Raw genomic sequence first — 13,064 nt, forward strand, 5'->3', positions numbered from 1 at the left:
TTGGTGATGGTCTTGTAGTCCATTCCAGCCTTGTGTAGGTCAACAATCTTGTCCCTGATATCCATGGAAAACTCTTTGGTCTTGGCCATGGTGCAGGTCGATTGATTGCTTCTACGGACAGCTGTCTTTTATACAGGTAACAAGCTGAGAAGGCTCCAAATGTCAGCTTGTTACCTGTATAAAATATAAATGGGAGCCAGAAATCTTGCTGATTGATGGGGGATCAAATACTTATTTCCTTCAAAATACAAATTAATTTACAACTTTTTTTAAAATGCATTTTTCTGGATTTCTTTTTCTCTCACAGTTCAAATAAACCTATCATTGAAATGACAGACTGGCCATTTCTTTACTGGTGGGCAAACTTACAAAATCAGTAGGGGTTCAAATAATTTCTCCCCTGACTGTGAGAGACCAAGCAATCTTTTCCCAATATGTCACAAGCACTAAAGGACAGTCTTATGAAGTAGTTAGCTCCATATAATGAGTGGAGGAAAATCAATCACTTTTCATTGCAGTTCTTTTCATTTGTAGATGCAGTGAAAATACAACTGCTGAATGGAAGTATTTCTGAATTCATTAAAAAATAAAACTATCTTTAAAAAAAACAACAAACTTGTTCCTGTTAGACTGCTAGTAGCATTAGTTACAGTACTGTGTGTAGCCACTGTAATCTGAAGTTTAAGCTACATTTTGGTGTGCCAACAACCACACTTTGACTACTTTTCAATATAAGAGCACACACAGTTTTCTTTCTTTGTTCTTCATGTCTGACCTGTGACGTTGATCTTGATCTCAAGGCAGCGCTCCTGGGTGACCGACACTGTGGACCTCTTGGTGACTACCCCACTCTTGACTGTCTTTGGCATAACAGTTCCTATTGTACTGGCCATGGTACAGGAACCTGAATCTGTGCTAGTGTTACTAGGCCAGCGCTGATGATGTTTGGCATCACTGGGTATCTTCTCAGTCGGCTTCTGCAGGAAGTCCTGTACCAGCTGGACCCAGTCAAAGATGAGAAAGACCCTGAGGTTGTTGAGGACCACTGTGAAGCTGGAAGACTCACGTGTGGATCTGTAGAAAGGGAGATCATAATGTAAGTGACTAACATTATCTAGAATGTCCACTTCTTCCAGTTCAAAGATGTTCTCCAGTGTTACCTATAATGCAGTTCAAGCTGTAAGGATGCCCGGTTGGTGCCTGTTTTGGATGCCTGGAGAATGCAATCAAATACATTGTGCCTTGCCCCATCATCTTCACCGGCTCTTTTATTTAACCCGGTGTATCGAGTGTCATATGCCAGCAGGGAATGAGACACCAGGTTGACAGACTTGGATCCATTAGAGAGACTCTCAAAGAGCAGCTTTGATTTAAGGAAGTCGAACCTTTGCAAGAAAAATAAAAACAAAAGGGTGAAATGGAATAGTTTCAGACTCCCCTGTAAAAAAAATTAACAATTTAAATCCCTCGAACACCACCACAGTTTTTCATCCATCAAATATTAGATGACCAAACCCAAGTTGCAACTTTTAGCTGATGTTTCTAGGAAATCAAAGAAGACATATAGCTTCTGTTTCTTCTTGGTGCACAAACTAAAATGATACCAAATGATTTAAAATTCTCTGGAGAAGTTTGGCTATGATGCACAGTGCCACGTTTGAAGAAAACCAAATACAGCATATCAACACACCTCATGCCAACTGTTAGCTTAATGCTAGAGCGGTGATGGGCTACATTGCAGCCACTTGCAGTCACTAAGTATGGAGACCATGAACAATCTGTGCACATATCTCAAGCACTGTCCACCATAATGGACATGATAAAAGCACCAGTTGCTAGGGAAAAATGTCTATTCCCCCACAGGCTGGCAGAGGTTTTTGGAGGTTTCTGGCTTTTGGTAGGTGACCTTGAATGCAAAGAAGGTACTGTACCAGAAAAGCGCCAAGTGTTTGATTTGATTGCTAGCAGACTGCCACAGTTGCTGGTAGCTTTTTATGTTTGTCTGCAAACTACGAGTTAAGCAGTAGTACATCTTGAGAAAGAGTGACGCAAACCAGAGATTAAGAAGATTGATCTCAAAATAAAAGTTGTGCCTTTGTGCTGCAGCCAACATGGTTCCTTAGGCACAGCATTTACTCTGAAGACAAACAGTCTCCATTTCCAGTTTGAGGCACCCTTAGTTTCACTTCCGCTCAGAGAGTAACTGGCCAGCCTGCATGAACTGTGTAACTGAGGTTACACAGGCTTAGAGAATGTGGGTTCACTTGATCCCACATTGTCACGTGTCCAAAATGGCAAACAAACGAACCTCAGTACCAAAAATTCTAGGGCCAAATGTGAGGCCTCGTCTCCCACAGATAAAAGCTTGAATTAAACCGGGTCATCCATCAGGATAATGGTCCCAAGCACAGCAGGAAATCTACAGTTGGTAAAATAAATGTTTAACCACTCATCGATATTCGAAGTAAATATATGTCTAAAGGTGCTATTAACATGAATTTCTTAATAGATGTGGTAACAACCCATACAACCCACACGAGCAATGAAATCAAATTGTAGATGTCCATAAATTAAGTGCAATTAGCAATGAGAAATGACACGGAAAAAGTATTGAACACACGCAGAACAGGGGGTCATGACAACGAAAGCCATGACCCTCAAGACCTTTGTGACCTTATTATTGCAAAACATACTAAGGGGCAACAAAAGTCACAAAACAAGTTAAAAAGAGGTAAACAAACAAACATACAAGAGAATGTGTCTGTCTGTGCATGAGCGTTTGTCCCCAGCATGAGCCAAGGAAGGGGCCCCAGACACCAGCCACCCAAGAACTGCCTGACACCTGCCGCAGCTCTCACCTCACAACAGAGAGGCCTAAGTGACCGAACCAGGGAGCAGGCTAGCAACCACCCACTAAGCACCTACATCACGGGGTTGTTACCGTTCTAAACCATGTCCCAGAGGGACCCAAGACTGGCCAAACAGATACACACACAGAAACTGCACAGAGGCACACATCCTTCCACATCCACCAAGAATTATCGCAATAGCTGTGCAAGAGCCAAGGGCCCCTTGTGGAGAGCTTAAGAAAGACCCTGAATCAGAAGGTATGATTGTTTCAAAGAAAACAACAAGTAACACACTCAATCTCCATGGCCTGTACCGCACAACTCCATTGCTGAAGAAAGCCTGTGAAATACTGGGAAACTATAGCCTGCTAAGATGTTTGGAGGTCTAAAAGCACAGCATATCACCCCAAAAACACCATACCATGAAGTCTGGAGGTAGGGCTGTTTTTCAGCACACACCACTTCATATAACTGAAGGAAGGATGAATGGAAAACGTACAGAGACATTCCTGTTAAAAATCTGCTGCCATTAAAATGAAATGAGGGTGGACATTTCAGCAGGACAATGATCCCAAACACACAACCAAGAAAATAATCAACTGGTTTTAGAGAAAGAAAATAAAGCTGCTCTAATGGCTCAGCTAATCAGCTGACCTGAATCTAATTGAAAATCTAAATGCTAAAGCTCAGAGTTTAGGATTTGGAGACTCTGTGGAAGAATGGGCCAAAATCACACTTGAGGAGTGCATTCGACTAGTTTCCCTATACAGGAGCTTTCTTGAAACTGTCATCACCAATAAATGCTTTAAATAAATAAATTTCCGTCGCATAATTTTTGGACATCTATGGTTGGATTTCTTTGCATGTGTGGACTGGATGGGTTGTTACAGACATCTGGTGAAAATAGCACCTTTAGAAATATATTTGCTTAGAAAAATGGTGACCATACCTATGTTACCTGCTGTATAACACCATGGCTGAAACCCCGCCCACAAGGTGCTACAATGACTCAAAGTCCAAACCTCAACCTGACTGAAGTGCTATTGCGGGACTGTAAGAGAGCTGCGCATAAATGACTGCCTGCAAATTTCAGTGAAGTGAAGGAATGCTGTAGCTCCTCCACAACAACACCAGCCCGAAATATGTTAAAGAGCCGTGAAATAGCTGTAAATGCTTCTATATAGAAAGTCAGAAAGGACTTACCTTGCTAGTGAGCATTTGTGTTCACTGTTTTGGGGATTGTACAGTAGCTCCAAACTGACATCCATCATGTTCAACAAGAATGAAAAGTTGGTATAAACATCTCCACTCAACACCGTCTAGGGAGAGAGAAAAAAGTCAGTCTGCAAACTGAAATATGAAAAAAGAGCTAATCTGTTTTGCTATTCTGGCAATGAGATCTTCTATAATTGTAGTTGCTGTCCTCACTACCCACCACGTAGCCTCACCTGAAGAATTCCCTGCACTTTCCAATGTCAGCTTTACGCTCTACATCACCTCCTTTTTACAGCTTTTAAAATGAGTAAATGTTCTGCAGTATTTAAGACATAAAAAACCAGCAAATGCTATATTTTGTAGGATATATGACATATCCTTATTTAAAAATGTACTACAATGCACTGTAAACTGCTCAGGTGTACGTATGTGTGCTTTCTCACATAGGTGCTGGGATCCTGCAGGTTGTAGGGTCGCAGGAACTCTTCAATAGGCTCTCCCAGGTTGTTTTCCAGTAGCCCTCTGACAAGTTGGTAGTGGTCCACATCCAGAGAGCAGTGTACCGATGACAGGCTGCCTTGGATGGACATGTCGGGTACCACATGGCTGAGCTCTCTGAGTTAGGACCAGGTTTGGATTATGAGTATGGTCATATACTGAAACAATTCTAGCATGTGCTACAGAAAAAGGTTTTCTCTAAACATTATCCCATTATTCATGTGAGAGTTGGTGATGTTTAAAACTTCAGCATATCAATGAGTGTAGGATTAAAATATTTGATGTACTGAAAGCCTGTACTTTTCAGTATCCTTCAAAGTTGGAGGAGAACCCAACAAAGCCAAAGTTGGGTGCTCGTGAGCCTAATAGCCCTGAGTTATAACTGACTTATTTTACGGTAGGGGAGCAAAACAACACAAAAATAATGGATGGACAGTGAAAATATGCCCTGAAAACTGATTTTCAATTCAGCTTCAATTCAGTTTTATTCATTTAGTGCCAAATCTCAACAAAAGTCACCTCAAGGTGCTTCCACTGCTAAAGAAAAAAGAAAAGAAAGTCTGTTATGAGCATTTAAAAGCAGGGCTTACTTGTCCAGGTTGCGCTCCACTTTAAGTTCGAGGCGGCAGCAGTCTTTCAGCAGGTTGTTTCCGGTGCGACGGACACAATAGGAAGGAAAGACCAGGTCTGAATATTCAAGAGGTTTACCACCACTGTCCAAAGGTTGACTTGGCAAACGCTCTGCAGCAAAGATATCCATCTCCTGCAGGTCCAATGCAATGCAGTCCAACAAGCACACATGGTTTTCTAATGGGGATAAAGACACACCACATACAGCTAGGTTCATAGTGTTTTGGACAAATTCTATAACACTGCCTTTACCATCTTCAATAGATGACATGGCTTCCTTTGGCTGCTCTTACTTTCATAATTCTTTTCACTTCCCATCATTCTGATACAAATTAATCTTGTACCAGAATGATGGGAATCAGTCCAATGTTGTTTCTCTACAGGCCTCAACTGACATGTTAAATGTTACGTTTCATATCAGTATAATTACAGAAAATATGGCCTGTTTGGAGTTAGGGAAAGTCTCCTCGCTCTTAAAGGAAGACAGCAGCAGGGCTAAAGTTTGCAAAGCTCCAGCTGAACAAAGCACAAGACTTCTATTATGTCCTTTGGATAGATGAGGTGAAAGTGGAGATATTTTGCCATAAGTTATGCAGTCTAAGACCTAAGTCCAGACCTCAACAAGATTAAAATGATGTGGTAGGACCTTAAGAGAGCTTATCATAAATGACGGCCTGCAAACACTATGAAACACCAAGGACTGCTAGAGATGTGTGAAATGGCCGTGCATCCTTATCGAGGGCTTTAAGAACTCAGAAATTACTCACCTTGCTAACGAGCATTTGCATTCACTGTTTTTTGGGACTGTACAGTAGCTACAGAGATGCTGACCTAAACTGCGAGGGCCATCCTTCTCAGGTGTCTTCTCTGTGTTTACGGTTTGTGGCCTCCCAGAGGTGAAACCTGTGTATGAGGTCGAACTGGATGTGGAGACTCTGCACGTCTCCTGATCACTGCACCTCTCTGCTGCACTCTGGACATGCTCCTTTAAAAAAAAGAAAAAGAAAAGAGCTGTATAGTTGAACACCAAGTACTTTTAAAATTGATTTCTACATACACACACAAATAGTAAATCATATTTTTGTTAAATGCCAAAATAACTAAAAGCAAAAGACACTATAAACTGTTTTACATATATATTTATGAGATGGGACTGTGGAAAAGCTTACCAAGAGCTTAGAAAATAATATACACGAAAAACAAATACAATTTTCAAAATACTTTATCATAATAACCTAAATCTAACATAATTCCTAAAATTTAGTAACACCAATTGTTAATTTTTAAGTGAAGTCTATTTCTTTGTAAGCACATTTAAAAACAACACACAGATTGACCAAAGTGTCATGCAAACTGGGGGAAAAACACTGAAACAAAAACAGAGACAAGACACAAACCAAAAAAAGAATTTAAAAAAATCCTAGGGAGTAAAGACGTGTCTTCAGGCGGGTTATACAATACAATATTCTTAATTATTTTTATATAATTTAATCTGTGGATCTCTTTAGGTCACAGTTAAACTTATACATTCAAGCATGTATTTGTCCTTAAGAGTATTTTTTCCCCCCTGTGTTATACATTTATGACAGGAGGAGTAACCTCTGTTTAGTCAGTGTAACATGTAACAATAACTGTACAACCAGCTTTGTGAGGCAAATGAGTATGTAATATATGCCGATCATTGACATATCGGCATTACTTTACATCATCATTCAGATATTTATAGTATGGTGACTTGTGGCACTGTAAAAACAGTACAACCTGTTTCCACATCAAAAGCATTGTCCCATTTCAGATCCTTGTTTTTGAATTTGCTGGGATTTAATTCTTCACACACACACACACACACACACACACACACACACACACACACACACACACACACACACACACACACACACACACACACACACACACACACACACACACACACACACACACACACGTAGATAAGCATCATTCCAAAAAAACAGTGATGATGTGCACACAGTCATCATAATAGCTGGTTAAACACCAAAGCCAATCAGAAATTGAACTACACTTGACAATCACTAACTTATAGTACATTAGTGTGTGAAGTGACATGTTGTTTTTTTTAAACGTATAATTTAAATAATAATAAATGTGGTGAAATTAGAAAAGACTGGAAGAGAAATGGGGCGCAGGCATCACTCCATGCATGGATGAAACCAGAAGCATGACTCACCAGAGAAGGGAAAAAGGCATGTGCCATGGTCAGTTTCTCTACCTTGTCTCTGAGGGAAAAAGTCCCATACGCCCCTGCAGGAAGGAAGTGGTTCTTCACCCTCAGCTGACCAAGGTTGACTACAATGAGCCTTGGTGACCAGGAGCTCTCTGGGATGAGAATAACTGGGGCACCAGCCTCAATATCCAGCAGGAGTCTGGATGCCCTCTGAGGCTGATCTCGTACCTTTTGACAGACACAGGGAGGAAGGAATGAGCAATATGCAACAAAACCCCCACTGGTTAGCACAATCTCTCCAGTGATTTATCATGAAATGTAATGGAAAAACACAATCTAATTAAAAAATTAACAAGTAAACACCTGTGCTTATTTAGTGCCCCTCCAATTAAAAAAAGTCATGCAAAGTGTAGTTACTGACAAAGCCTGCTCTGCCCAAGAGTGAACTGTGCCACTTTAGCAGTGGTCAAATTGACAATGTGGTCCATTCTCCAAAAGAAGGAACGAACCTTCTCAAGAACACTAAACGGCCTGAAGACCACAGAGGACAACTGAAGTCTTTCCTTGGTTAAGAGTCTTTACATCTAACCAAATGAAATGCAGCCTGGAGAACATATGCATAACTTTACAAGGGGCTACAGGCAATGACACCAACTTCACTAACATTTGGTTTGTAAAAACTACAGCCTAAAGAAATCATGTTGTTTTCTTTCCATGACGGCAGCCCTAGCAGACAGCACTCACAAGCTGGCCCTCCACTGCAGCCCGCTGCCGGCCTAGCACATCCTGTAGCTGAGTGAAGTGTTGGATGAAGGCTGCCACCTCAGCTTGAAAGCGCTGTGTGTGCACGTAATGCACTGACGCCATCTGCAAAGACACCTTGATGTCACATTCCCGCTCCAGGTCGGGGTCAGGCTGGCCATACCTGAGGAGAACAGAGCACACAGGTGACTAAAAACAGCACGATACTTCTAATTCCTTTAGCACAGAGGAACAGTCTTTCGAGCACTGCAGTGATACATACTTAAGAATATTGAAGATCAGTGCCTCCCCTCCTTGTGTAGTGAAACGCTCTCTGTAGAGATCACCATGTGGGGTCAGGTCACTCAGGGACAAACTTCCTAAAGCTCCTTGTAATGCCATGTCACCATCTGAAATACCAGACAAAATATAACAACAATATACATTTTGGTGAATCGATAGTAATAAGATAAAATCTGAATATGCACAGTTTGTTTTTTTGCTTTTACAATATGGAAAATAAAATAAAAAAAGATTCATTCATACCAAACATCTCCAGATGAGCAGATAATTTGGACACACTTGCTTTGGCAAGCTCATTGAGTTTCTTGTTCAGTACAAGAGACAAAGAATGAACCTATGAATGAAAACACGGAAAGGGGTTAGCAATACAAAAATCACTTCAGAATTGCCACTTTACACTCACCAGCCACTTTTATCAAGGACACCTTGCTAGTAGTAGGGTGGACCCCATTTCACCTTCAGAACTGCCTCAGTTCTTATTGACACAGATTGAACAAAGTGTTTAAAACATTCCTCAGAGATCCATGTCCATGCTGATATGACATCATCACACAGTTACTGCAAATGTTTTGCCTGCATCCATGATTTTAATTCTCCTGTTGCACTAGAGCCCAAAGGTGCTCAAAGTATCTAGCCATTACATTACCGCCAACCTGAACCAATGATAAAACGTAGGATGGATCAAATTGTGACTACGATCCAAATCTTGCAGGAGAAACTGAAACTCATAAGACCAACATTTTTTTCCCCCAAATCTTCTGACCATTTTTGGAGAGCCCTTGTAAACTGCGGCCTCAGTTTTTAACCCCCTACTTAGCTGACAGGAGTGGCACCCGGCATGGTCTTCTGCTGCTTTAGCCTATGCGACTAGTTCACTCCCATGTATTCATGTGTGATTATCAGGGTTGCAGCAAGGCTATATGTTCCAGGTGTAATCTCTCCACTGTGGAGGTCTCTCCGGTTGGTTCACAGCATGACTGACTGTTATGAACCAACACTTGATGAATTTGCTAGTATGTTTACTAGATGATTAGCAAATGACATGGTATGCTTTAGATCATAAGCCCTGTTTTTCCCCAGCAACCCCCTCGCCTATTATCATTGTGCTACAAAGTCCTTCTTTTCCTTCTGTTTTTTTTATTTCTAGCAGCGTGACAGAAGTTTATGTTCTTGAATTATTATGCTATCTCTTGATTGCAGACTTTGAAAATAATACACCTACCTGTTAAGTACGTTCTTGACTTGACTACATGCTGTACACCACATTCCAAATTATTATGCAAATTGTGTTTAAGTGGCATAAAGATCAAATAAGTTGTTTTTCAATTAAACTCTTGGATGGAATTGTGTCTCAGGGCTCTTTGTATCACTGAAATTAATCTCGGATACCTATGATCATTCGTTTGGCAGGTGAGCCCAATTAAAGGACAAACCACTAAAATTGTATCTGACAGCCTTACATTGCTATCCTTAGAGCAATGTAGCCTGCATCAATGATAAACAGACTATATTTTCATACAGGATCTCTTAATTATTGAATCCATATGCATTCAGCATAAGGTCTGATAACTTTTAGCAGGCTATGTGACATACCTTTAGGTCGACTTTGGTGTTGACAGGCTCTCTTTTGTCTTTCTCACTGCTGTCTGGCTCATAGAGAGGCTCTCCTGGCGCGGGCTGGGGTGTCACAGGCACCTTGACTGCATGATTATTGGCAGTAGAGCCAACACCAAAAAAGTCCAGAATAACCACCCAGGTCTGCAGCGTGATCAAGACGTCCAGGCAGTTAAAGTCAACGTCCACACTTCGGCCTACGCTCCCATAACGCGTTCTGAACTCTGGATGGTTCTGGTCAACCAGCTGTACACTGATATGGACCAATGACTCATCAAAATCTGGTGGTGGGTTAGGAGAGGGTGTGTGGTGGTTCGGAGAAGGAGGAGGAGTGCAGGGACAGTCCGGGCCCCTCTTGGATTTGCGACTGCTAGATGAAGGGTTGCTGGGGTGCCTCTGGTACAGCTGGAAGACATTCTGAGCCTCCTCCATGTGAGCGGGCAGTGACCGAGGCATGACTGGGTACAGAGCATTAGATGCTGACGGACAGCTTTGAGAAAGGTACTCCTTTGGACTAAAGGTGGAAGGTTTGGGAGCTCCACGCGACACCATCAAATGTTTGTACTTGGACTCGGGATTCTGCTCCAAAAGGTCTTCCATGAGCAGGGAACGAAGAGCCAGCTGGATTTCCAGTAAATGAGGGTGATCCTTGGTAAAGTCTCCCTCCAAATCTTGGAAGCGCAAACTGACTAAGCCCTGGGACCCCTGTGTTAGATCAGCACTGAGATGAACCTGCAATTCTGCCACATGTAAGGTGACTTTTAGCTGAGTGAACGAGGAAGAGTCAATTGTATGTTTGTTTGACTGTAGAGGCAAAGGAGATGAAAGTGACATGTGAGAGAAGCTGAAGTGAGGAGGGTCCCTTGCAAACATTCCTCCCTGGGGGTCGGGAAAGCGGTGAGGTTTGGTGCAGGAAGGTGTTGGTGGTGGGGGTGTGGGCGGCTGGCTCGGTGTAACATGTTGCTCTTCAGTCAGAGACAAATTGTCCAGTGTCTGGAGGACTTGTTCATACACAGGCTTGCACAGGAACACCTGTCACCAGAATGAAATGTTAAAGCAATTAATAACCCAGCAGTAAGACTTGCACAGCCATCGCATGTTATATCCGACTTCATCTCAAGCAGAAGATGGTGCAGCTGTGTTGGAATAAAGTATTCTCAAAAGGGAAAGGTGAAGCCAGTCAAGCTAGTCTTGGTGTAACCATGTGATGTTGTGATAAGCCAAAATTATTAAAGTAATAGAGTCAGTTTAAAATTTGTATCTTTAAAATCTAGAAAAAAAGAGAGGTAGTTACATCTAAACAAAAACTGTGGTTTTTAAATTATTGCTTTTAATTACAAAAGTCTTACTTCCTAACTTTTTACAAGTATATTTTAGGAAGATTAATCCAAAATACTCTCCACCTTTCCACCTCTGAAAAATATAAATGATGCAGATGTGCCACAAACTGCAGTTACACGAGTGGCTGGCAGCTGAATTCCATTTTTATCTTAAAATGCACAACTCTACAGCAGCGTGTTATAGCCTACAATAAAAAATGTTTTTTGTCTCTATGTATAGTTTTCTCTATATTAAAAACATGCATGGGCGGTGAATTTTTTAAATCAGTTGTTTGGGGAATCTGGTGTCTACGACAGAGTATTATGGCCACATTAAGAAAAAAAACAAATACAGATCAATTTGAGAATAAAGTTGAAATTCTATTTTAAGAAAAAACTCAAAATGTGGAGATTACAGCTGTTTCTAGGCAAACTTCCACTTTCACTTTAATTTTAAAATGATCAATGCTATATTTGTTTCTTATTGTGGTCATAATACTGCTTCATAGATGTCCACAGCTTTTAGCTCAGGTCTCTGAACTAGACCTTTAGACCAACATTTTCTGTGTTGGTGCAACTTTTGTATAAATTACATGACTTACTACATGTTACAGACCAGCTCAGAAACTAATGGAGGAAATCAAGCTATCTGTGTTATTTTTGTAATCTTGTTTATAAATTTAGTTTAAATATAGTTTACACTTCTCACACATTAATATTCAGTAATTGTCAGACTACTGTTGTTTAGAATTTTTCTTTTATAGAAATACAGATTTTTCCAACTATAAGGAATTCAAAATGTTCTACTTCATGGTTCTTTGTTCAGTATTGATGTGAAGGACACTTTACAGAAACATCTACTGACAGTAGTTTAAAGAAAGAAAGGTAAAGTACAGGTTTGAATTGTTGTAAGGACAGCATTTATGTTAAAAAGTGAAATTGGGCCCAGCTCTGTTGTAATACTGATGTGCAAGCACTGTTGTGCTTTCCTTAATGTACTATGTGATCTGTAAAGGCAAAAACCACCAGTCTGTGTTTTCTATTTATGTGTTTAGAAGTAAATGGTAAATGGCCTGCATTTGTATAGCGCTTTTCTAGTCCCTAAGGACCCCAAAGCGCTTCACACTACATTCAGTCATTCACCCATTCACACACACATTCACACACTGGCGATGGCAAGCTACATTGTAGCCACAGCTGCCCTGGGGCGCACTGACAGAGGCGAGGCTGCCGGACACTGGCGCCACCGGGCCCTCTGACCACCACCAGTAGGCAAACATGGGGTTAGTATCTTGCCCAAGGATATTTGGCATGCAGCCAGGAGGCAGCCTGGGATCGAACCACCGACCTTCTGATTAGTGGCTGACCTGCTCTGCCACCTGAGCTACAGCCACCCCATAGTAACCAGTCCTTCATTCACGAATAGTGACTTATATTTAGAATGCATATATAGTTATGTTATATACCTTAACAGGATTAACAAATTTGCCCTCAATTCTCAGTAGTCCTGTGCTCTTGAAGGATTCCTCTGTGGTGAGGAGAGTAAACTGTGCATCTCCATCAACAGGAACTTTCTCCAGGGTGAACTGTATAGTGGTGTCTTTCAGTATATGGAAAGCTAATGAAAGAAAGAAATTATATGAACATACTTGCATTACCATGGAGAGAATCTGCCATCCGAAATACAACTAT

The 13,064-nt window shown here is 41.2% G+C and overlaps 1 protein-coding gene across 5 annotated transcripts in view; it reads right to left on the bottom strand.

Moving 5' to 3' along the window:
- The window catches only part of vps13d (vacuolar protein sorting 13 homolog D), a 75,128-nt gene that overhangs the window by 42,397 nt on the left and 19,667 nt on the right, over positions 1–13,064 (bottom strand). For 4 of the 5 annotated variants that reach the window (XM_080898955.1, XM_080898954.1, XM_080898953.1 and 1 more), the window contains exons 20-31: positions 12,839–12,990; positions 10,033–11,085; positions 8,683–8,773; positions 8,420–8,546; positions 8,140–8,320; positions 7,399–7,623; positions 6,024–6,177; positions 5,153–5,369; positions 4,508–4,679; positions 4,053–4,168; positions 1,161–1,385; positions 776–1,074 (exon numbers count right to left, since the gene is read on the bottom strand). In XM_080898955.1, the coding sequence (XP_080755081.1) occupies positions 776–1,074; positions 1,161–1,385; positions 4,053–4,168; positions 4,508–4,679; positions 5,153–5,369; positions 6,024–6,177; positions 7,399–7,623; positions 8,140–8,320; positions 8,420–8,546; positions 8,683–8,773; positions 10,033–11,085; positions 12,839–12,990 (3,012 nt within the window). The remainder of the gene's footprint in view (positions 1–775; positions 1,075–1,160; positions 1,386–4,052; positions 4,169–4,507; positions 4,680–5,152; positions 5,370–6,023; positions 6,178–7,398; positions 7,624–8,139; positions 8,321–8,419; positions 8,547–8,682; positions 8,774–10,032; positions 11,086–12,838; positions 12,991–13,064) is intronic. The other variant, XM_080898956.1, reaches the window with a different exon arrangement.

Source organism: Rhamphochromis sp. 'chilingali' (genome assembly GCF_963969265.1).
Source record: "Rhamphochromis sp. 'chilingali' genome assembly, chromosome: 12".
Taxonomy (NCBI): domain Eukaryota; kingdom Metazoa; phylum Chordata; class Actinopteri; order Cichliformes; family Cichlidae; genus Rhamphochromis; species Rhamphochromis sp. 'chilingali'.